Here is a 24,189-nt window from a genome sequence, read left to right on the forward strand (position 1 = left end):
TACAAAAGATAATGATGTGAGGTGATGGATATTAGCTAACATTATCGTGGTCATCATTTTGCAAGATATACATATATCAGATTATCACATTATACATCTTAAATTTACGTGATGTTGTACATCAATTATATCTCAAAGCTGAAAAAATGATTAAGATGGGAAATAAAATCAATGTGTAAATAGTAAAGAAGCTGGGATTTTAACCTAGAAAATAAAATGTAATGCTTCCTCACAGCAACATTTTATTTCCACAGAGGATAACATAAAGGAGGTTTTTGATACTTGAATTTCCATGAAAGCCTCAAATCCACAGCAAACTGTGGAATAGGACTACCTATACCCATTGCATTTTCCCACTGAAAATGGCGTCTTAGGAAATGGTTGAGGGGACTGATTACTATATTTTACCCTTAGCTCATGCTATTACGTTGGTGTAGTATACACAGAAAAAATCCTGAATTTTCTGCATGATAGACAAAATATCTTCATAGGAAGAACCATAAATCCAACTATTCAATTTATATTTTAAAAACATTTGCTCTTATTTTAAACAGTTAATAGGGGCGCCTGGGTGGCTCAGCGGTTGGGCGCCTGCCTTCAGCCCGTGGCCTGATCCTGGAGACCTGGGATCGAGTCCCGCATCGGGCTCCCCGCGGGGAGCCTGCTTCTCCCTCTGCCTGTGTCTCTGCCTCTCTCTGTGTCTCTCGTGAATAAATAAAATCTTTTAAAAAAAGAAAACAGTTAATAAAGCTGGCTTTTCATGAACCACATAAAAATAATTACTGGGTTTTTAAATTGAAATAGTATTATAATGCTCACTTTTGCAGATTGAACAACATCTATAGTTCAGAAGGCCTGCTGAAGCTTCTGGGAAAGGTTATTGGAAGCCAGTACATGATGACTGCTGAAAATCTAATAATTTCAAATCCTGTTGCAACTGAAATTCTAGCTCTGATTTCCACCTACTCAGACTATTATTTATGAAACTGACCCACATCACATCCACACACAAGCTCTAGGAGCCCATAGAATGTTTTCTCTAAAGTTATAAAAACAAATGTTATTAGAGAGCCATTTTTAAACATATGAATTATATTCTATTGCTTATTTAAAAGTGAATGCCAAATTGGAATTTTTTAGAAAACTTCTTAGCAGCACCATCTAGTGGGCAGTTCAGAAAAAAACAAAAAACAAAAAACAAACCCAGTCTGAATACTAACTTCTTGGAATGATTTATTTAAATTTTACTTAATGAAGTTTGTTCCATCTTCTGACATAGAGTCGAAATTATGAAATAATCTTGAAGACCACTTGGATAATTGAAAACATAGTGGTATATGGCATGCCTGGGTGGCTCAGCGTTTGGGCCTTTGCCTTTGGCTCAGGGCGGGATCATGGAGTCTTGTGATTGAGTCTTGCATCAGGCTCTCCGCAGGGAACCTGCTTCTCCCTCTGCCTGTGTCTCTGCCTCTCTCTCTTTCTCTGTGTGTCTCTCATGAATAAATAAATAAAATCTTAAAAAAAAAAAGAAAGTAGTATAGTGGTATAGCAACACTTAGATTTTCTCCAACAGTTCAAGTTCAAATTTCCAATTTCCATATATTCTCATAACAAACATTCTTGAATTTTGTATTTCTTTTTACGTAACATTATTGCTTTAAATAAAGAGAATTTTCTAGTTATACCATAAAGTGTAATTTGATTTTTAGTTCTTTGTAAGCATTTTTAAAAAATATTTTATTTACTTATTTATGAGAGACACAGAGAGAGGCAGAGACATAGGCAAAGGGAGAAGCAGGCTGCCTACAGGGAGCCTGATACGGGACTCAATTCCAGGATCCTGGGATCACTACCTGAGCGAAAGGCAGATGCTCAACCAGTAGGCACCCAGGTGCCCCTCTTTGTAAGTATTTTTAAATTTAAGTCATAAATTATGATACATTTTATTGGGTAAACTTTATTGTTCTAAAGTTGGGAGAGGGCACCTAGTGGCTCAGTCAATTGAGTGTCTTATTCTTGATCTTGGGGTGTGAGATTGAGTCTAGAGCCCCGAGCTAGGCTCTGTGCTCAGCATGGAGTCTGCTTTGTTGCTCTCCCTCCCTCCCACCCCCACTTGTGTGCTCTCCCTAAAATAAATAAATAAAAGCTTTTTAAAAAAATAAAAATAAAGTTAGGGATGGGTACACAAGGCAAAAGTCAGGTTGCCAATGGAAATTTTGGTTTTTATACCACCTTATGTTAAGCTGTGCTGGATAATTTTAAACAGTTAATGAGCAATCTTTCCATCCAAATTGCAGGCTTTCCAGGAGCTTACATTTGGTGAGGAAGCAAAGAAAATAAGCAAAGAAATAAAGAAATATATAGTAACTGGGCTATGGTGAAAATGCAGTGTCAAAGAGATAGGAAGCACAGGGGGAAAAAAAGGAAGCACAGGGGAAGGGAATTATTGCTATTGTATGTATGATAGGCAGAGAAAGATCTTCTAATAAGGTGAACTGAAACAGAAAAGAAAAAGAGAGAGTGAGCAACCTATGCAGATAGCTGAGGGAAGTGAGTTTCAGACAGACAGAATAGGAAGTGTAAAGGCCCTGGGGTGGGAGCTTGCTTGACATATTCTGAGAGCACCAAGGAGTCCAAATTGGTTGGAACAGAATGATTCAAGGAGAGAAATAGGAGATAGGACAGAGAGGTTATGGGGCTTTGCGGCATTGCAGAGAATCTCATTTTTATTCTAAATGAGATGGGAAACCACTGGAGGATTTTGAGCAGAAGAGTTACTCTGGCAGGGTGAGCGTTCAGAACAATTGGCTGTTATCAATAAGGCCATAGTAAAACAAGGGTTGAAGCAACAAGTCCAGTTAGAATGCTGTGGCCCCAGGTGAAAAATAACTATAGCTTGGCCCCAGATGACATCAGAGGAAGCAGTGATAAGTACTTATATTCTAAATATATTTGCAGGTAGAGCCACCAAGATTTGCTGATAGATTAGATATGGAGGGTGAGATAGAAGAGTCAAAGATGACCCTAAGGTTTATAATCTGAGTGAACGGCCAGATGAGAGTGCTACTTACTGAGAATGGGAAGGAAAAGGGGATCCCTGGGTGGCTCAGTGGTTGAGCGTCTGCCTTCAGCCCAGGGCATGATCTTTGAGTCCCAGGATCGAGTCCCACATTGGGCTCCCTGCATGGAGCCTGCTTCTCCCTCTGCGTATGTCTCTGCCTCTCTCTCTGTGTGTCTCTCATGAATAAATAAATAAAACCTTAAAAAAAAAAAGAATGGGAAGGAAAAGCCTCTATGGGGGGGGGGAGGTTGACATATATCAAGAGCTCAATTTGAACATGTTTAGTTTTAGATTTCTATTAGACATCCATCCACATGTACATTTCAAGGAGACAAGACAAACGGGAGAGGTCCAGGTTAAAGATGTGAATTCAGGAGTTTCCAGTGTGTAGATGATATTTGAAGTTGTACAACTGAGGTCACCAAGAGAGGAGGTGTACATAAACAAAAGAAGACGTTGAGAGAGTAGGCCCAAAGGCCCCCCAACATTTGGAGGTGAGGGAGGTGAAGAACCAGCAGTGGAGGCAAGCAGGAGGCTCGTGAGGGAGAAGAAGTCAAAAGAGTGGTGGTATCCTGGAATTCGGTAAAGCAAGCCTCTGAAGTAAGAGGGAATGATCCATGAGTCAAGTACAATGAGAACCAGGATTGACCATTGGATTCAGCAACAGTAAAGCACTGGTGACCTTGACAAAGGCAGCTGGTAGAGTGATGGGAATACAAGCCTGAGTGGAACAGATTCAAAAGAGCATGGGAGAAAAGCAATGGGAAACAAAGAGAATAATCAGTACAGAAGTTTTGCTATGCATGAGAATTTTGGGTAAGTAGAAGGGGTCAAGATTTTTTAAGGCAGGAGGAAGTTTTTAAATATATATTTTTATTTTTTATTTTATTTTTTTAAAGATTTTTATCTATTTATTCATGAGAATGCACAGAGAGGAGAGAGAGAGAGGCAGAGACAGGCAGAGGGAGAAGCAGGCTTCATGCAGGGAGCCTGACGTGGGACTCGATCCAGGGTCTCCAGGATCACACGCTGGGTTGCAGGCGGCGCTAAACCGCTGAGCCACCGGGGCTGCCCTATATGTATTTTTTAAATGGGAAAAAATACAGCTTGTTTATAGGATGATGGCAAGAAGCCACAAGGAAAAGGGAAATTGGAGCAGAAGAAAGAGGAAAGGATTGCTGGGAGAAAGGATCTGAGTAGGTGAAAGGGGAGGGGATCCAGAGTCAAGTGGAGGAGTTGGGTTTTGACAGAGTTCGTTCACAGAAATAGGAGGGAAGACAGAAGATGTGAGCACAGATGCAGGGAGGTGGGTAGATGTGTTGATGGCTGCCTGTGGAAGCTCTCTTCTAATTGCTTCTATTTTCTCTGTGAAGGAAGCAAAGCCATCAGCTGAGAAGGAAGTGATGGAATTCAGAAGAATAGGAGGTAAAGTCAGCCAGAAGAGTGGGGAAATGAACACCCGAGGAAATGTAATAGGATAGCTTCCTTGAGGTTAGTGGCATTAATTTTTTAGTGACTGCCTCCTTCTCTGAATTCAATACTAATGTTCTACATTATTCATTTCCCCATGACACGTTTCATGCTATTACCATTTAACTGATTTTGAGAGTCTTCTCTCTCTCTCTTTTTTTCTAATTTTTCCTCATCTGTTTCGCCAAGGGGTCCAAGACAACTTACATGCAATAGAGAATTATTCTGAACTCCGTAACTGAGGACTTCAGGAAAAAAAGAGGAGGGGGGATATATGTGTGGTCCAGCACTGCAGCCACTGTTTGGGGAGACCTATATCTCGAGTACAGTGCTGTCCAGTCTGCAGAGTTAATGTACCGAAACCCACATCCTTCCACCTGGACTGTACCACTAATAAACGTGATATTTGGCCCCGTAGTTACTTCTGATTTATTCCTCAATTTATTCTGAGGCTGGCTGGGGAAGCCATTCATTAGAGACCCTCTTGAGAACTTAAGAACTTAGGTCAAGGAGACAAAGGAATATTCAGATAACATTTTGAGACTAGAGGAGAGTCTGCTGGTGCAAATTGTGAATTGAGTCCCTTGAGAACTCACGGGAAGGATTTGGAAGACCAGGCATCAGATCAGGAGATGTACAGAGCCAAACGGGGGTGAGAGTTCAGTGATGAAGTGAGAGATGGCTGGGAGTTTGGCCTTTTTGCAGCAGATAAGGTGCGAGGAGAGCAATACAGGTACAGGTAGAGCTGTGTGCTGGATGCTGTGCAAGGCCCAGGTCCCCCCTTTCAGTACCAAGAAACTTATTCCCTCAGCTCCCGGGAGTGTTAGCTGCTGGCAGAGGCCAGGAACCTGAGTTTCTCCAAAGATAACTGACCTTGGCTGAAGGTAGATGCCTTGTTCAAGGCCATGCCTCCCTGGGGACGACCCACATTCAAAAGCAAGCACAAGTGAACATACAAAGCCCAATCCTCTTGCCTCAATTCAGGGGGCCTGCTGAGGCTTTACCTGCCTTGCCGCTCAACTCTCCTTCTGTTCAGTCTTGCTTTCTTCACTCCTGTACAGACATTGTTCCCGAGGGCACTCAGCAGCATACCTTGTGCATGGAAAACTCTACACCAGAGTCTCTTTCCTGGGGATCTTGGCCTATGACAGTTGCTAACAGAACTGGTCCCAGGAAGCAAACTCTAAAATGGGATTTTGGAGCTGCATTACAAACCAAGCGACTGGCAATGAAAATGTTGTCCCTGGTGGAACATGAAATATTGAAAGCTTCTGGCATGCTATAACTGTGCAAAAGTTAAAACTTTCATATCAGTGGAGGGCTCCACGCTGGGTGGAGAGCCTACTTAAGAAAACAACAACAACCAACCTTCATCAGTGAGGACGTTGAAGTGGGATACCCATAGAAGATAATGAGGGCAATATCTCAGGCATCTGAGAGGTTTATAGAAAGTGGTAATTACATGGAGTCAGATGGCTGTTGCTGGGGGCTACTGCTGCACTAGAGAAACACAATAAAAGGTGTGAAGGTCATTAATTACCAACATAAGATGAACAGCCAATGTCAGAGGCCTCCCCTGGCAGTGTGTAAGAGACTCATCTACTGCAGTCACAGGGCAGAAAAAAACGGAGGATCAAGGCCAGGACTAAATTATAAGGGAAATGGAGTTCTAAGGAGGGTTGGATTCTCATGGAAATTCTGGTTTGCCAAAGGTAGGGCTGTGATTGGGAAGAAGTGCGACCCTATGACTTGAAATGGGAACATCTGGGTCAATGAATTTAAAAATATCAAATTCTGTGAAGGAGGCTTGCCTCTCCTTGTGAAAGACCTGTGACTCCCCACTCATGCCCCCCTGCTCAAAGACAATTCAGAGGCTTCTGTTCTGCAAGACACATGCCTAGCTCAGGAAATATCTTCCCTTCTGGCCACTAGAACAATAATTACAGTTAAGTCACGAAGTAACCCATACAGGGCAGTGCTAAAACTAAGGAAGGAAAGGTTTTATATCTTGAGGCGCTATAGGATTAGCCAACATGTTATCAGTAGAAACGAGGAAAGTACATTTGGGAGTGAGCCCTGAATGTGTCAGATCGAGGTGGGGGGGCAGATATAAACTTTAGTAGAGAAGCTTATTGATATGAAAGCACTCCATGATAGAGAATTTAGTGCCCAGGTAAAGACGCTGGGACACATTACTGATACACTGCTAAACTGGCTCTTGGAGGCTTGGAGAAAGTGATAGCACGTAGTCAGTGAAGTAGATATGTGAGAACTGCCATGGCAGATGGTGAAAGAATCAAAAGACTCCAGAGAAGTAACTTGAGGTAAAGAATATACATAGGCAATGGCAAATTGCCAAATGGTTGAATGATTGGTCAGGACCTAAAAGGAGAAATATTGGATGATAGTGGGCAGCAAAAACTGGGGAACTGAGGCATGGACCTTTGGGAATGGGCACCAACCCTGAAGAGCTGTGCATCACATGTCATGTCATCACATTAATGTCATCCTGCAAATTTCGACCACAGAAGATGCATTACATAAACAAGTAGGTAGAGTGGCCAGGCTAGCTGACATCAATGAGCCAGTGTCCTTGACCACCTTTGTGAGGGCACAAATAGCCTGTGAACAGAGTGGGCTGTAAGGATGGAAGCTATGCACGAGCCCAACAGGATGGGCTCTCACTCACCAAGGCTAATCTAGCTCCTGAATGTATAGCTAGCCCCAGGCACTGTACTACTGAATACTGAGTACTACTACTGAGTCCTGAGACCAATCAACAGCTTGGTGGTAAGCCAATTATATTGGAACTCTTCACTCAGCAGATGAGGAATTCATCTTGACTGGAATTGATGTATATTCCATCTGTGGGGTTTCCCTTCTTGACTGCAGGGCTTTTTTTCCAAGGACTTAGAGAAGGTCTGAGCCAGTGACACAAGAGCCCACATAACATTGCATGAGACCAAAGGACACACTTTAAAACAGAGGTGGTGTGGAAGTGGGCATATAAGCATGGATTCCCTACTTCAATTATAGTTCACGATAGTACTTCAATTGTAGTACAACCCCCAGAAGCTATTAGCCTTCCTAACAGAATAACAGAGTATCTCTTTGAAGGTATCCCTGAGGTGCCAACTTGGAGATGACATCCTGTGAGGATGGGGTACAGTCCTCTGGGATGCAGTTCACACTCTGAATCAATAACCATTACATGGTGCTATGTTCCTAATAGGTAGACTACAAAGTTATGGGAACCAAAGAGGGGAAGTAGAAGTGACTCCATTTACCATTACTGCCAGTGACCTATTTGGAGAATTTTATTTCCTGTATCAGCAACTAATACTCTGAGATCTAGAAGTCCTGGTTCCTGGAGGAGAAATGCTTCCACCAGGGACAAGGTAAGAGCCTTTTTACACTACATGTGCCACGCAATCACTTCTGGCTCTTTGTGTCAAGGAAAGGAGTCCCCACTCTGGCATGGGTAATTGCCCCCAATCACAGGAGGAGGCAAACTACAGATAAAACATCATCCAGGCTAAATAGAAAATTTGACAAACATAATTTAACTAGCTTGATCTTACATTAGAATTCCATATTCATCAAAGAATGCACATTCTTTTCTAGCACACCAAGAATATTCATAAAAATTGATGACAAGTGAAACCAGAAGAAATCTACTAGGCAAATGCCAGAGAGCTGATAGATATTATATGGATCCAAATATTTTTGATCATGCACTTTCATTGTTATAGTTTGGGTTCCCTGGTAAGCAGACTCTGAGATGGAGATGAGGAGTATTCTTGGGATGAACACCTGTGAAGGAAAGAGGAGGAAGTGGGAACGAGCAGAGGGAAAAGTTGAGTTCAATGCAGTGCTGATAAAGACCCCAGACTGATATCACAGAGAGCTCTAGAGCTGTCAGTCTTTCGGAAATGGGGCAAGAGGACCATGCACTCCTACTCCTGCATTGAGCAGTCATTGGATGCAAGCTCCCTTTGGAAGAAGATTGACCTTGAGCAAGGCAATCCCCAAAGAAGGCCATTTTTCTGGCAGCACTGCTAGCAGTTAGGAGAATAAATCTCTCATTCCTAAAGGAGGATCTGTGTAAAGACACTCACATAAATTTTAGTATACATCTCTGATATGGAGGATGTTTTTAAATTGTATAATTTTGCTTTTATATTACATTATAAAACATAATAAAATAGACATTTATAAATGGGGGCAACTGGGGGACACCTTAAATGTCTAACTCTTGATTTCAGCTCAGGTCTTAATCTCAGGGGTCTTGAGTTCAAGCCCCATGTTGGGCTCCACATTGGGCTCTATGCTGAGCGTGGAGCCTACTTAAAAAAAAAGAAAAGAAATTTATAAATGATGAGATAATGATGAAATAAATAATGTTAAAACATTTTGCTAATAGGTGATGATTTCATCCTATTATTGACTAATATCATAAGACACAATACACGCTTAGGGCAAGCTTCATCATGAATGGTAGATTACAAATCAATATTCCTAATAATGTTCTTGGTAATTTCAAAGCTTTTCAGTCAACCTCTTGCCGGATCTGACTAAATAATTCTATCTTGTAATGCACCTGGTGAAAAAATGATATCAGATCTATTGGCTCCTCAGTTTTCCTGTTGTTTACCTTTGTGTTATTTGCATTACCTTTTTAAAAAAGATTTTATTTATTTATTTGAGAGAGAGAGAGAGAGAACAAGCAGGAGAGGGGCAGAGGGAGAAGCAGATTCCCCGCTGAGCCGGGAGCCTGATGTGGGACTCGATCCCAGAACCCTGGGACCATGACCTGAGCGAAAGGCAGATGCTTATTAACCAACTGAGCCACCCAGGTGCCCCTATTTGCATTATCTTCAACGGTGCTTTTCTTTCAGGGTTAATTTGGTCAGATTAAATAATTAAGTCTAAATATCCACTTATCCCAGCTTACACAATCTGCAGTATTTTTCAACATGCTAACAGCAAATGGAAGAGGGAAGAAGCCACTGTCAACCTCTCTATATGTTGGAACTTGGCCTCTCCCCACAGGATACTTCATTCCTGACATATGGCTGCCTACAACAGGCATACCATACAACTTGGTGAGGCCAACAGTGTCCACATACATGAAATAGTAATAAAGATTAATTCCTTATTTTTTGGCCAAAATAAGTAGCAATCACTTCTAATATTTTCTGCCTGTACCTCTATGGATTCATCTTTTATACTTCCTTGGGAAGGGCTTGATCTACAGAGATCTCTGATCTACGGACCAGAAGGTTTGTGTACTCTAGATTTACCACCTCCTTTGTGGTCAGTGCTGAGAGATAGCCTTTGTTTAATTCAAGATATGGCTTCTTGAATTCTTATTTTTCTTTTTTTAAATATTTTATTTATTTATTCATGAGAGACACACAGAAAGAGAGGCAGAGACACAGGCAGAGGCAGAGGGAGAAGCAGGCTCCATGCAGGAAGCCTGACGCGGGACTCGATCCCGGGTCTCCAGGATCATGCCCTGGGCCGAAGGCAGATGTTCAACTGCTGAGCCACCCAGGCATCCCTTCTTCTTTTCTTTTGTGCTATTGTTGATTACCTTCTGATAATGCAAACTTTGAGTATTTTTTTCTCTAAGTAGGAGTCCATCTGACGTTCAAGTAGGCCTGGCAGACTGTTTCACTAAGTGTTGATTTAAAGCCCTATTCTCAGGTTCTTAATTAGCATCTCCAAGAACTGCCTACAACAATTCTATGTGAAACATAACATAAAAATTTACGAGCAATTCAGTATCAAGTTAAAAACCACATCACACTGGCAAATTCTTTTTTTTCTTAAAACAAGAAATCCTGTTTAATGAGACTGGATTCTTAAGCCTGCCTGTGCATCAGAATTACCTATGGCACTGAGAAAAACAAAAACAAAAACAAAACCCCACTGATTCTTAGGCCCTGCCCGTGATAATTAAAGACCTACAATGACACTGGCTTACTTACACATGACTTAGTCACTTACACTGACTACTTACACATGATAGGAACTTATTTCTTTCTTACATAAGTGACTGTTGGAAAACAGAGTGACAACTCTGCTCCAGGAGGTCTTTGGGGCCCAAGTTCCTTACAGCCCTCTATTCTGGGCACCTGGGTGGCTCAGATGGCTGGGCATATGCCTTCAGTTTAGGTTGTAATATCAGGGTCCTGAGATCAAGTCCCCACGTTGGGCTCCCTACTCAGGGGGGGAGTCTGCTTCTCCCTCTCCCTCTGCCCCTCCTCCCAGTTGTGTGCACTCTCTCTCTCTTTCAAATACATACATACATACATACATACATACATACAGCCTTCCATTCTGCTATCTCTAAGGCATGACCTTTGTCCTCATGGTCCAGGATAGTGGTTGGACTCCTGCTGTCACATCTGCATTCCAGGCAGCAAAATGGAGGGAGAGACAAAAAAGAAATGGGCAAAGAAAGCACATCAAGTGATTTCTCAGGTAGGTTCCCAAAAGCTGCCATGTGATGCTTCTAGATACATCCCATTGTCTAGATCTGTCCTCACATTCACAGTTGGATGCAAGAGAAGCTGACAAATATATTGTGTATTTTGAGCGACCTAATGCTCAGCCAAAAAACTGAGAAGTTTATTATTACAGAAGAAGAAAAACTTTGGGGGACAGCCAACAGTCTCTGTCAAAATGTACAAATTAACAAATGTCTAGGCCTTGGCAGACTTCGGCAATTCAAGGGCAGTTATGGTTTGGTTGGAGAAGGTTTTGCCCTATCCACCCTGAGGATTTCACATTATGGCCAGAATTGGCAAGTGCTTCCTCTTACAGAAGGTGGGGTGACCCTAACTAGAGTGAAAGCTCTGCTCATGTTACCTTATTAGATGCATTCAGGCACTCATTCTGCTAGGCTATTTTAAGCTTGGTGAAAGAAAATAAATATTACAATTGAAATGTCCTGGAAAAAAAAAAAGAAATGTCCTCAAATACTTTAGACAAGAATTAAAAAGCTCTGTTCATCTCTCTTATGTTCCTCTTTGTCAGAATGCTAGAAAAATATATACTAAGATGAAGAGACTAGATGAAATCTTTGTGAAATTTTGGTTCCATTGGAGACACCAATAGAAAGGGAAGTTTTCCCTTTACTTTTGTTAACTTTTGGTTAGAAAGATACTTATAGCAATACACAGAGGAAAGAATTTTTGACTTAAAACCTCTACACGAGTTGAAAACTCTAGTTTTTGACTTGAAAACAATGATGGGTGTTGCACAACTCCCAGGGGTGCTATTCACATTATTTCTGTGTGAATGACAACTGTTGGAACACAGTATGAATGGCATCCTTCAGAATTGTATAATAATGCTGCTGTCCTACCAGGAAGAGGTGTAATTTGTCTGTTAATCTCAAAATTATAAGCTGGCAAGATAAACAGATGGCCTTGATAGTCACAAAAATAGTCAAAACTATTTCTGTTCTTGCAGGAAGCTGTTTTTGGTCCAGAGAACTTCATTTCTTTTAATCTCATCAATGGCTACCAAGAAGGGTCAGCCAATCTAGGAAGCCTACAGTATTTCAGATTTCTAGGCGTCTATTTTAAAGATGAATGTAAGACGCTAGAAATTTCAGATTCCTAACTGCTGTGGAGTATGATTTGCATACACTATTCTGAAACATTATTAATCGGGGAGTTTAAGATCCCACCCTCTATCTCTCTCATGCACACCTGTTCTTGCTGGAAGTGACTAAGTGGATAGAAACCACAGCTGCACAGTGGCTGCACAGTGTAAGGAACACAGTCTCATCTTAGAGCTGGGGCGTTATGGCAAAGCTTCAAGGATGCTTCTAATATATAGTTCTTGTAAGAGCAATTGCCATTAGAACACATTTTTAAAATGTCATTCGGAAGCTTTTTTTTTTTTAGGACAGGCAGTTTTAAAATAATCAATAACAACAACGATAACAAAATAATTCTTTTCAGCAAGTACATTTTCAAGGATGAAATAGAGTATCCTGGACAGGCTTCATCATATTAACCACTGTTGTATGTAAGACCCAGCAAATTTGTTTTGCCTCCTTTAGTATAAAATAAGGATTAATGAACTCCTATTTATTCTCCTCATATTACATAGAGAATGTTAGTCCTTAACCTTTATTGGGTCACAGACACTTTTTGAGTCTATGAGGGATGCTTGGGTGGCTCAGCCGGTTGGGCATCTGCCTTCAGCTCAGGTCATGATCCCAGAGTCCTGGGATCGAGCCCCACGTCCAGGCTCTCTGCTCAGCAGGGAGCCTGTTTCTCCCTGTTCCTCTGCCCACTGTTCCCCTGCTTGTGCTCTCACTCTTTCTGTGTCAAATAAATAAATAAAATCTTAAAGAAAGAGAGAATATGATGTAAGATGTGGTACCTCTTCTAAGCAATACATTCACATTCGTATACATAAACATGAGCATAAGATTGCAGGGATTTTTTTAAAGATTTTTTATTTATTTTTCAGAGAGAGAGAGAGAGAGAGAGAGAGAGACAGAGAGAGAAGCAGGCTCCATGCAGGGAGCGTGACGTGGGACTCGATCCCGGGTTTCCAGATCACACCCCAGGCTGCAGGTGCCGCTAAACTGCTGCGCCACAGGGGCTGCCCGATTTTAGGGATTTTTGACTCATAAAATCTATTCACAGACACTCTAGTTTCAAAGGCCCAACCTGGAAGGTAGTGTGGGGTGAAAATGAGTTTTAAGAACTCAAAATAATATCCACTAAAGAAGAAAAAGTGTGTGTATGTGTGCACACGCACACCACTCCTTTACATTAATTTGAAGATAAGTCACTTGGCAGAGTCACTACTTTGCAAATTATTTTTAAAATTTTCTTTAATTTAAAAATTTATATATCAATTTATATAAAATCAAGCAATATACAATTTAAAAATTATTCTAAATTAAAATACAACTCAAGGAACACTCTAGAGTTTTTGTTTTTGATGATAGAACAAGATTTCTCTATCAGAACTTCTGATCATTTTGTTTGGGTTCACAGGTGAAAATACTGTGAAAATAGTTCATTTACATCACATTGAAGGACAAGTTGAGCCCATTTGTTTATTTACTTATTTATTGACAATTTTGAGTTATAATTCACGTACTATACAACTCACCCATTTAAAATCAAACAATTCAATGGTTTTTAGATTCACAGTTCTGTAACCATCACCACAATAATATCAGAACATTCTTATCAACCCCAAAAGAGACCCTGTCCCCATGAGCATTCCCTCCCCATCCCCTCAGCCCTAATTATTCCAGCCTTAGGCATCCTCTGATGTGCCTTCTGTGTCTATAGCCTTGCCTATTTTATTTCACATGAATGTCCATACAATGGCCTTTTGTGATCGGCTTCTTTCATTTAGCCTAACATTTTGAAGGTTCATCATGTTGTAGTATGTATCTGTACTTACTTTATTTCTTTTTATGGCCCAATATTCTGTTGTACGGCTATTTCACCATTTGTTTATCTATTCATCATCTGATGGAGATCTAGTGGTTGTTTCCAATTTGGGGCTATGATGAATATAATACTGCTATAAACATTTGTGTGCAGGTTTTTGTGTCGATTGGCCCCTCAACTTTAACCCCACAAAAAATAAAAAGATAATTTTATGACAAAGTTATACAGATTTTGTTTGGCAGGAACTTCAGACTTTTCAAGATTCAACAATTTCCATACCCAGCATCACAAGGGCTCACCATGACAGGGAGTCTGGTATCATGACTCTATCACAGAATCAGAGGAGGTTAGATGTTTTCTAAGATCCCTTCTTATATTAAGTCAATAATGACTACTTTCTGTTACTTCTCCAGGTATAGAAAAGAATGACTGGTTGTAGACATCTCCTGGTCCCAAGGAAATTACCAACAAACATTACTGAGCCCTTTGCAAGCAGCAAGCACAACCATGCATATGGAACTGGGCTATATGAAGTAACACACCAAGTATGAATTCCCAAGCTACTCTGAGTTCCCCATTCTAGTCTAAAGTACCTGACTCCCTCACTAATTCCCAACTGTGTTTTGCCTACAACTTTAGCACTGCTATGCCATTGAGCCCCTGCCTTTCTTTCTGGTAACTACTTTTGCCTCTCCTTGGGTGACTTCCCATACTCACAGAGACCCTCCCTGCTCACCTTACCCTGCCAACTATCCCCACTCCATCTCTGAGACTCTGGACTAAAATTCATCCTGGCTTTCCATGCTGAATTAATGCCCCTCTGGACTCTAGGTTGAAAGGGGTCAGAATGAATTTGTGACTTAGTTGCATTTATCAGTTATTAATTGTTGACATCTCCAACGATCAAAGCCCTTGGAAACCTCAACTTATTCCTGAGTCTCTCGCCTTAGCTATTATGGTATCAATGCAAGTTTTATTCACTGGGATTGAAATAACTTATCCAATAAAGACAGATTCAGAGGCATAGGGAGCATATTTCTAAAGATCTGACTCATTAGAATAATCAGAAGTCCCAAAGAGAAAATTTAGCTGATCAATTATTTCTTCTGCTTTATATTTCAGTGCAATCTTACTCTGGATCTTTGGATTTAATTTCAATGAAATTCAGTGAGCATTACCTGATGCCAGCATGTGACGTGTAACCTAGAAGGCTGAATCACAGTTTGCTGCTTGGGGGTCCTGCCAAGCTTTGCCATTCTTTCAGAGGCGGGTTGCCCAGGGAAGCCAATTTTTTCAGATAGTCACAAGGCTCTAGTTGTGGAATATCAGGATTCTGCCTGTAATATTTTTGCAACTTCTCTAGCACTGTGGGCAACCCAACTGTGGAGGCATAGAACATGGGTCCACCCCTATGCCTTGGCCATCCGTACCCGTGTAAATAGACAACATCAATGTGCTCTGGATCAGCAGCCATCCCTTCTCCCAAGATACGGAATGCTTCATTGATAAGTGAATATAAGCAACGCTCAAGGATCTCATCCTGGCTAATGATACGTGGCTCAATGTGATAGGTTTTTCTGTACTGTGACAGAAATTCAGAAAGCCAGGGGTCAGGTTTGTGAATCCTACCCAATGGCTTATCATATTGGTACCAACCTTTCCCTGTCTTCTGGCCAAATCGTCCTGATTCACAGAGCAGATCAGGAATTGGACAGTATCTCCTGTTGCCTCGCTTCCGGGCTGGAGTTCCTGAAGGCACCATAGGTCCAGTAAGACCTTGCCCTTGTCGAGATTTCCAACCCACATCCAATCCAGCAAGATCTGACACTCTAAAAGGTCCCATTTTGAAACCAAACTCTTCCAGTACCTGATCTATCTCCTCTGGCCTACTGCCTTCTTCTAACAAGAAATACGTCTGATTGTAATAAGGCTTCAACATTCGATTGCCAACAAATCCAAAACAGTTACCTACAACTACTCCAATTTTTTTAATCTTTTTTGATAAATTCATAACTGTGGCAATGGTAGTGGGGGAAGAGTATTGGCTGGGAATAATCTCTAACAACTTCATGACGTGAGCTGGTGAGAAGAAGTGAGTGCCAATGACCAAGTGAGGACGATCAGTGGAAGAAGCAATCTCATCAATGTCTAGGGCTGAAGTATTGGTGCACAGAAAAGCTTCTGGCTTGCATATAGCTGAGAGTTCAGCAAAAACCCTCTTCTTCAGGTTAATTTCCTCAAATACTGCTTCAATGACTAAATCTACACCACCAAGCTCCTTCATAGATGTAGTTAACCTGGGTTTTGGTCCTAACGACAGGTGGCTGCTACGCTGCATTTTGGATGCTTCCTTTTCCAAGAGGGTAGTTATTATCATATCAGCAGTCTCTAGCTGCTTCTTGTCCGATTCCACAGCAATCACTGGGATCTTGGCCTTCGCAAGAGAAACAACAATGCCTCGGCCCATTGTTCCCAAGCCTACAGATAAGAGTAAAGAAGAGAAAGAATGATTCAATGATACTGGGAACTGAAAAATTACTCAGTAAATGAGAGGCTTCTGTGGCAATAGGGCATTTAAAGAGATCAGTTCAAGGAATACAAATGGGTTGAATATTAGTTAAGATTAGGCACTGTGTTAATCTCCAGAGGATGTGACACTGAGTAATATCTACACACACACACACACACACACATTAGAATAAACAAGTTCAGCAAAGTTGTATAATACAAGATCTATACACAAAAAAGTCGATTGTATTTCTATATATTTGCAATGAATAATCAGAATATGAAATTAAGAAGACAATTCTATTTGTAATAGCATTAAAAAGAATAAAATACCTCAGAATAAATTTAAGAAAGAATTGTGTAAGACTTGTACACTAAAAACCACAAAACATTGCTGAAATAAATTAAAGAAGACCTAATAAATAGGCATCTCATGTTCATAGATCAGAAGACTTAATATTGTTAATATGGCAATACTACCCAAACTGGTCTACATCTCCAATGTATCAAAAATTCAACTGGCTTTTTGCAGAAAATAACAAGCTTCTATCATTTATACATAAATACAAAGAATCAAGAACAACCAAAACAGTATTTAAAAAAGAAGAACAAGAGATGCCTGGGTGGCTCAGTGGTTTAGTGTCTGCCTTCAGCTCAGAGTGTGATCCTCGAGTCCCGGGATGGAGTCCCACATCGGGCTTCCTGCATGGAGTCTGCTTCTCCCTCTGCCTGTCTCTGCCTCTCTCTCTCTCTCTCTGTATCTCTTTTTTTTTTAAATTTTTATTTATTTATGATAGTCACAGAGAGAGAGAGAGAGAGGCAGAGACACAGGCAGAGGGAGAAGCAGGCTCCATGCACCGGGAGCCCGACGTGGGATTCGATCCCAGGTCTCCAGGATCGCGCCCTGGGCCAAAGGCAGGCGCAAAACCGCTGCGCCACCCAGGGATCCCTCTCTCTGTATCTCTTATGAATAAATAAATAAAATCTTTAAAATAAATAAAAATAGGACAGCCCGGGTGGCTCAGTGGTTTAGCGCCGCCTTCAGCCCAGGGTGTGATCCTGGAGACCCGGAATCGAGTCCCACATCGGGCTCCCTGCATGGAGCCTGCTTCTCCCTCTGCCTGTGTCTCTGCATCCCCCACCCCCCCGCCATCTCTCTCATGAATAAATAAAATCTTAAAAAAAATAAAATAAATACAAATTAAAAATAAAAAAGAAGAACAAATTTATAGGATTCACTTTCCCAATTTAAACACTTATGAAGGTGCCTGAATGGCTCAGTTGGTTATGTATCGACCTTCGGCTCAGGTCATGATTCCAGGGTCCTGGGATCGAGCCCCATGAAGGAGAGCAGGGAGCCTGCTTCTCTTTCTCCCTCTGCTGCTTCCCCTGCTTATGCTCTCTTGCTCTCTCTCTCTCTCTCTCTCTCAAATAAATAAATAAATAAATAAATAAATAAATAAATAAATAAAATCTTAAAAAAAAAAACTCATGACAAAGCTATGATATTCAAGACAGTGTAGTAGAAGGATAGACATATAGATCAATGAAATAGAATTGAGAGTCCTGAAATAATCTCATAACTTATGGCCAATTGATTTTTGACAAGGGTGCCAAAATAATTTAATGGGGAAAGAATAGTCTTTTCAACAATGATCCTAAGACAACTGGATATACATATGCAAAAGAATGTTGGACTCCTTCACAGCATATACAAAAATTAATTCAAAAGGATCACAGACTGAAATAAGAGCTAAATCCATAAAACTCTTGTGAGTAAATTTTCATGATCTTGGATAAAGCAATGGTTTCTTATGATACCATAAGCATAGCAACAGAAGAAAAAAATTGATAAATTAGACGCCATCAAAATTAAAAATTTTTGTGCTTCAAAGGACACATTAATAAAGTAAAAGGAACCCACAGAATCATATATCTAATAAGGGGCTTCTATCAAAATATATAAAGAACTCGTATAACTCACAGGAAAAATACAATGTAAACATTTCTCCAAAGAAAATTTGCAAATAGCCAATAAACATATGTGAAGATACGTCATTAATCATGAAGGAAATGCAAATCAAAACCACCATGAGCTACCACTTCACATCCACTAGGAGAGATACCATTAAAAAGAGAGACAATAACAAGTTCTGGTGAGGATGTAGAGAAGTTGTAACCCAGATACATTGCTAGAAGATTGTAAAATGGTGTAGCTGCTGTGGAAAAGAATTTGGAAGTTCTTCAAAATGCTAAACATGAGATTACCACATGACCCAGAAATTTTACTCCTAAGTAAGTAGGTAGGCAGGTAGGTTTCTGTATATATATCCCCAAGAGAACTGTAGACACATGTCCACACAAAACTTTTACATAAATGTTCATAGCAGCATTATTCAAAATAGCCAAAAAGTAGAAAGAAGCTGAGTGTCCATCAACTGATGAATGGATAAAGTGTATCTCTACAGTGGCATATTAATAAGCTATTAAAAGGAATAAAGTACTGATATGAATAAAGAATGAAGTCCTATAACATGGATGAACCTTAAAAACATTATGCTATGTTAGAGAAGTTGGACACAAAAGGTCACATGTTGTATGATTCTATTTACATGAATGCTCAGAATAGGCAAATTCATGGAGGCAGAAAGTAGATTAGTGGCTGCCAAGGGTTGGGAGAAGGGCAATGAGGAATGCCTGCTAATGGGTACAGGGTTTCTTTTTAGGGTGATAAAAATGTTCTAAAATTGATTGTGGTGGGGTTCCTGGGTGACGGAGTTGGTTAAGCATCTGACTTCGGCTCAAGTCATGATATCAGGATCCTGGGATTGAGCCCCATGTCGGTCTCCATGCTCAGCAGAGAATCTACTTCTTCCTTTCCCTCTGTCCTTCCCTCTGCTCATGCTCTCTCCCTCTCATATAAATAAATAAAATCTTAAAAAATTTTTTAAATAAAAAGAATAAAATTGATTGTGGCAATGGTTGTACAACTTTGGAATATCTAAAAATTACTGAAATGTATTCTTTTTTTGGTGACATTGTTATGATGCACTTACATTTTCTTTGAATTATGGTAAAATACACATAACAAAATTTATCATCATAACCGTTTTTAAGTGTGCAGTTTAGTGGCATTTGCATATTCACATTATTGTGCAACCAGCAACACCATCTCTCTTTTCATCTTGCAAAGCTGAAACTCCATACCCATCAAAAAATAATCCATCCCTATCCTCCCTCCCCTAACCCAAAGAAACCACCATTCTACCTTCTATCTCTATGATTTTGACTTCTCTGGGTAGCTCATATAAGTGGAATCATATAATACTTGTTCTTTTGTGACTAGCTTATTTCACTTAGCAGAATATCCTTAAGGCTTATCCACATTGTATATACCTATATGTCAAAATTTCTTTCTTTTTAAAGACTGAGTAATAGGTAACCTGGGTGGTTCAGCGGTTGAGCATCTAGATGCCTTTGGCTGAGAGTGTGATCCCAGAATTCTGGGACTGAGCCCTGCATCTGGTTCCCCACAGGGAGCTTGCTTCTCCCTCTGCCTATGTCTCTGCCTCTCTCTTTCTCTCTCTCTCTGTCTTTTTTTAAAGATTTTATTTATTTATTCATGAGAGGGAGAAGCAAGCTCTCTGCAGGAGCCCAATGCGGAACTCGATCCCAGACCCTGGGACCAGGCCCTGAGTCAAAGGCAGATGCTCAACCGCTGAGCCACCCAGGTGTCCCTAAATAAAATCTTAAAAAAAAAAAAAGACTAAATAATATCCCATTGTATGTATATACCACATTTTGTTTATTCATCTGTCAATGGACACTTGAGCTGCTTCCACTTCTAGGCTATTATGAATAATGCTGCTGTGAACATGAGTACACAAATTCTGTTTGAGTCCCTGCTTTCAATTCTTTTGAGTATATACCTGCAAGTGGAATTGCTGGATCACACAATAAATCTATTTTTAAGTCTTTTAAGGATTTTATTTATTTATTTCAGATAGAGAGAACACAAGTGGGAGGAGGGGCAGAGGGAGAAGCAGACTCCCTGCTGATCAGGGAGCCTGACGCAGGGCTTGATCCCAGGACCCTGAGATCTGAGCCGAAGGCAGTTGCCCAACTGACTGAGCCACCCAGGTGCCCCCTATTTTTAATATTTTGAGGAACTCCCATACTGTTTTCCATAGAAAATTCCATTTTACATTGAATTGTGAACTTTATGGTATTTGAGTTACATTTTAATACAGTTGTTATAAAAAATATGAGTAGTATCAAACCTCAGGGAGCTTATAATCTAGAGGTGAGGAGAAGAAAAGTTCACAAATATCCATTGTACAAGGTAAAGTAAGTGATGTAAGAAATGCAAATTTCTTTGGTGATTCCAAGGAAGGAGATTATTTTTGGTTGGATGAATCAAGAAAAGCTTCAAGATAAAGATATTTGCAGAAATATCTGAAGAAGTGTAGGGATAGAGGGAACTTTCCTCGATATCTTAAAAGCCATCTACGAAAAGCCCACAGCAAATATCATTCTCAATGGGGAAGCACTGGGAGCCTTTCCCCTAAGATCAGGAACCAGACAGGGATGTCCACTCTCACCACTGCTATTCAACATAGTATTGGAAGTCCTAGCCTCAGCAATCAGACAACAAAAAGACATTAAAGGCATTCAAATTGGCAAAGAAGAAGTCAAACTCTCCCTCTTCGCCGATGACATGATACTCTACATAGAAAACCCAAAAGCCTCCACCCCAAGATTGCTAGAACTCATACAGCAATTTGGTAGCGTGGCAGGATACAAAATCAATGCCCAGAAATCAATGGCATTCCTATACACTAACAATGAGACTGAAGAAAGAGAAATTAAGGAGTCAATCCCATTTACAATTGCACCCAAAAGCATAAGATACCTAGGAATAAACCTAACCAAAGAGGTAAAGGATCTATACCCTAAAAACTATAGAACACTTCTGAAAGAAATTGAGGAAGACACAAAGAGATGGAAAAATATTCCATGCTCATGGATTGGCAGAATTAATATTGTGAAAATGTCAATGCTACCCAGGGCAATTTACACGTTCAATGCAATCCCTATCAAAATACCATGGACTTTTTTCAGAGACTTAGAACAAATTATTTTAAGATTTGTGTGGAATCAGAAAAGACCCCGAATAGCCAGGGGAATTTTAAAAAAGAAAACCATAGCTGGGGGCATCACAATGCCAGATTTCAGGTTGTACTACAAAGCTGTGGTCATCAAGACAGTGTGGTACTGGCACAAAAACAGACACATAGACCAATGGAACAGAATAGAGAATCCAGAAATGGACCCTGAACTTTATGGTCAACTAATATTCGACAAAGGAGGAAAGACGATCCACTGGAAGAAAGACAGTCTCTTCAATAAATGGTGCTGGGAAAATTGGTCATCCACATGCAGAAGAATGAAACTAGACCACTCTCTTGCACCATACACAAAGATAAACTCAAAATGGATGAAAGATTTAAATGTGAGACAAGACTCCATCAAAATCCTAGAGGAGAACACAGGCAACACCCTTTTTGAACTTGGCCACAGTAACTTCTTGCAAGATACATCCACGAAAACAAAAGAAACAAAAGCAAAAATGAACTATTGGGACTTCATCAAGATAAGAAGCTTTTGCACAGCAAAGGATACAGTCAACAAAACTCAAAGACAACCTACAGAATGGGAGAAGATATTTGCAAATAACATATCAGATAAAGGGCTAGTTTCCAAAATCTATAAAGAACTTATTAAACTCAACACCAAAGAAACAAACAATCCAATCATGAAATGGGCAAAAGACATGAAGAGAAATCTCACAGAGGAAAACATAGACATGGCCAACATGCACATGAGAAAATGCTCTGCATCACTTGCCATCAGGGAAATACAAATCAAAACCACAATGAGATACCACCTCACACCAGTGAGAATGGGGAAAATTAATAAGGTAGGAAACAACAAATGTTGGAGAGGATGCGGAGAAAAGGGAACCCTCTTACACTGTTGGTGGGAATGTGAACTGGTGCAGCCACTCTGGAAAACTGTGTGGAGGTTCCTCAAAGAATTAAAAATAGACCTGCCCTACGACCCAGCAATTGCACTGTTAGGGACTTACCCCGAAGATTCAGATGCAATGAAACGCCGGGGCACCTGCACCCCGATGTTTCTAGCAGCCATGTCCACAATAGCCAAACTGTGGAAGGAGCCTCGGTGCCCATCGAAAGATGAATGGATAAAGAAGATGTGGTTTATGTATACAATGGAATATTACTCAGCCATTAGAAACAACAAATACCCACCATTTGCTTCAACGTGGATGGAACTGGAGGGTATTATGCTGAGTGAAGTAAGTCAATCGGAGAAGGACAAACAGTGTATGTTCTCACTCATTTGGGGAATATGAATAATAGTGAAGGGGAATATAAGGGAAGGGAGAAGAAATGTGTGGGAGATATCAGAAAGGGACACAGAACATAAAGACTTCTAACTCTGGGAAATGAACTAGGGGTGGTGGAAGGGGAGGAGGGCGGGGGGTGGGGGTGAATGGGTGACGGGCACGGAGGGGGACACTTGACGGGATGAGCACTGGGTGTTATTCTGTATGTTGGTAAATTGAACACCAATAAAAATTAATTTATAAAAAAAAAAAAAGAAATATCTGAAGAAAGATCATATTGAAATAGGTGAAATTGGGCATGTTGAACCAACCAGACTGGGGAAGGGAAGAGGAAAGTGAACTTTAAGCAAAGGCATGAAGAACAGAAAATGCAGAAAAATTATCTGATGGCAAAGATGTCACTGTTCCTTCCCTATACCATTTCATTTTTCTTCTGGGCACAGAGAAGACTATTCTGGATGCCATGTATCCTGATAAGGCCTGTGAGTAATTCTGGTCAATGAAATGGAGAAGGAGGGTGGTGTGGGATCACGATTGGCTCCTACAATCTCCCACAAGATCCTTCATTACTACTGGGATGTAGGGGATGCAAAGAGCAGGTGTGAAGCCTTGGAGGAGACCCTTGAGGAGATGCTGGCAAACTATGGTCTATGGGCAAGATCCAATCCACTGCCTATTTTTGCACTGCTGTGAGCTAAGAATGGTTTTGCATTTCAAATAGTTGAAAAACACAAAAGAATAATATATATATATTTTAAAGATTTTATTTATTTATTCATGAGAGACACAGAGAGAGAGAGAGAGAGAGAGGCAGAGACACAGGCAGAGGGAGAAACAGGCTCCATGCAGGGAGCCTGACGTGGGACTCGAATCCAGGTCTCCAGGATCACGCCCTGGGCTGAAGGCGGCGCTAAACCACTCAGCCACCGGGCTGGCCAGAAGAATATTTTGTGACACATGCAAATTATATCAAATTCAACTTTCAGTCACATAGAAGTTTTATTAAAACACTAATTTGTTTCCATATTATCTATGGCTGTTTTTGTGTGCAGAGTTGAGTAGTTGCAAAAGAGATCATATGGCTAGAAAGCCTAAAATATTTACTGTCTGGCCCTTTAAAAAAAGTTTGTTGACCCTTGTTCAGTCAGCAGTCTCCCAGTTCAGTCTCCCTTGTTCTCCTTGTTCAGGAGAATGGAAGAGCCATTAGTTGCAAAAAACCTTCTCCTGGAATGACCTTATGGAACAAGCAGGAAATAAATCTTTATTGTGTTAAACCACTG

The 24,189-nt window shown here is 40.6% G+C and overlaps 1 protein-coding gene across 1 annotated transcript in view; it reads right to left on the minus strand.

Moving 5' to 3' along the window:
• Nucleotides 1-13,620: 13,620 nt before the first annotated feature.
• The window catches only part of EHHADH (enoyl-CoA hydratase and 3-hydroxyacyl CoA dehydrogenase), a 51,683-nt gene continuing 41,114 nt past the window's right edge, over nucleotides 13,621-24,189 (minus strand). Inside the window, exon 7 of the mRNA XM_055308266.1 lies at nucleotides 13,621-16,449. Within this exon, the coding sequence (XP_055164241.1) occupies nucleotides 15,188-16,449 (1,262 nt within the window). The 3' untranslated portion in view covers nucleotides 13,621-15,187. The remainder of the gene's footprint in view (nucleotides 16,450-24,189) is intronic.

This window comes from Nyctereutes procyonoides, unplaced genomic scaffold (assembly GCF_905146905.1).
Source record: "Nyctereutes procyonoides isolate TBG_1078 unplaced genomic scaffold, NYPRO_anot_genome, whole genome shotgun sequence".
In the NCBI taxonomy this organism is placed as follows: domain Eukaryota; kingdom Metazoa; phylum Chordata; class Mammalia; order Carnivora; family Canidae; genus Nyctereutes; species Nyctereutes procyonoides.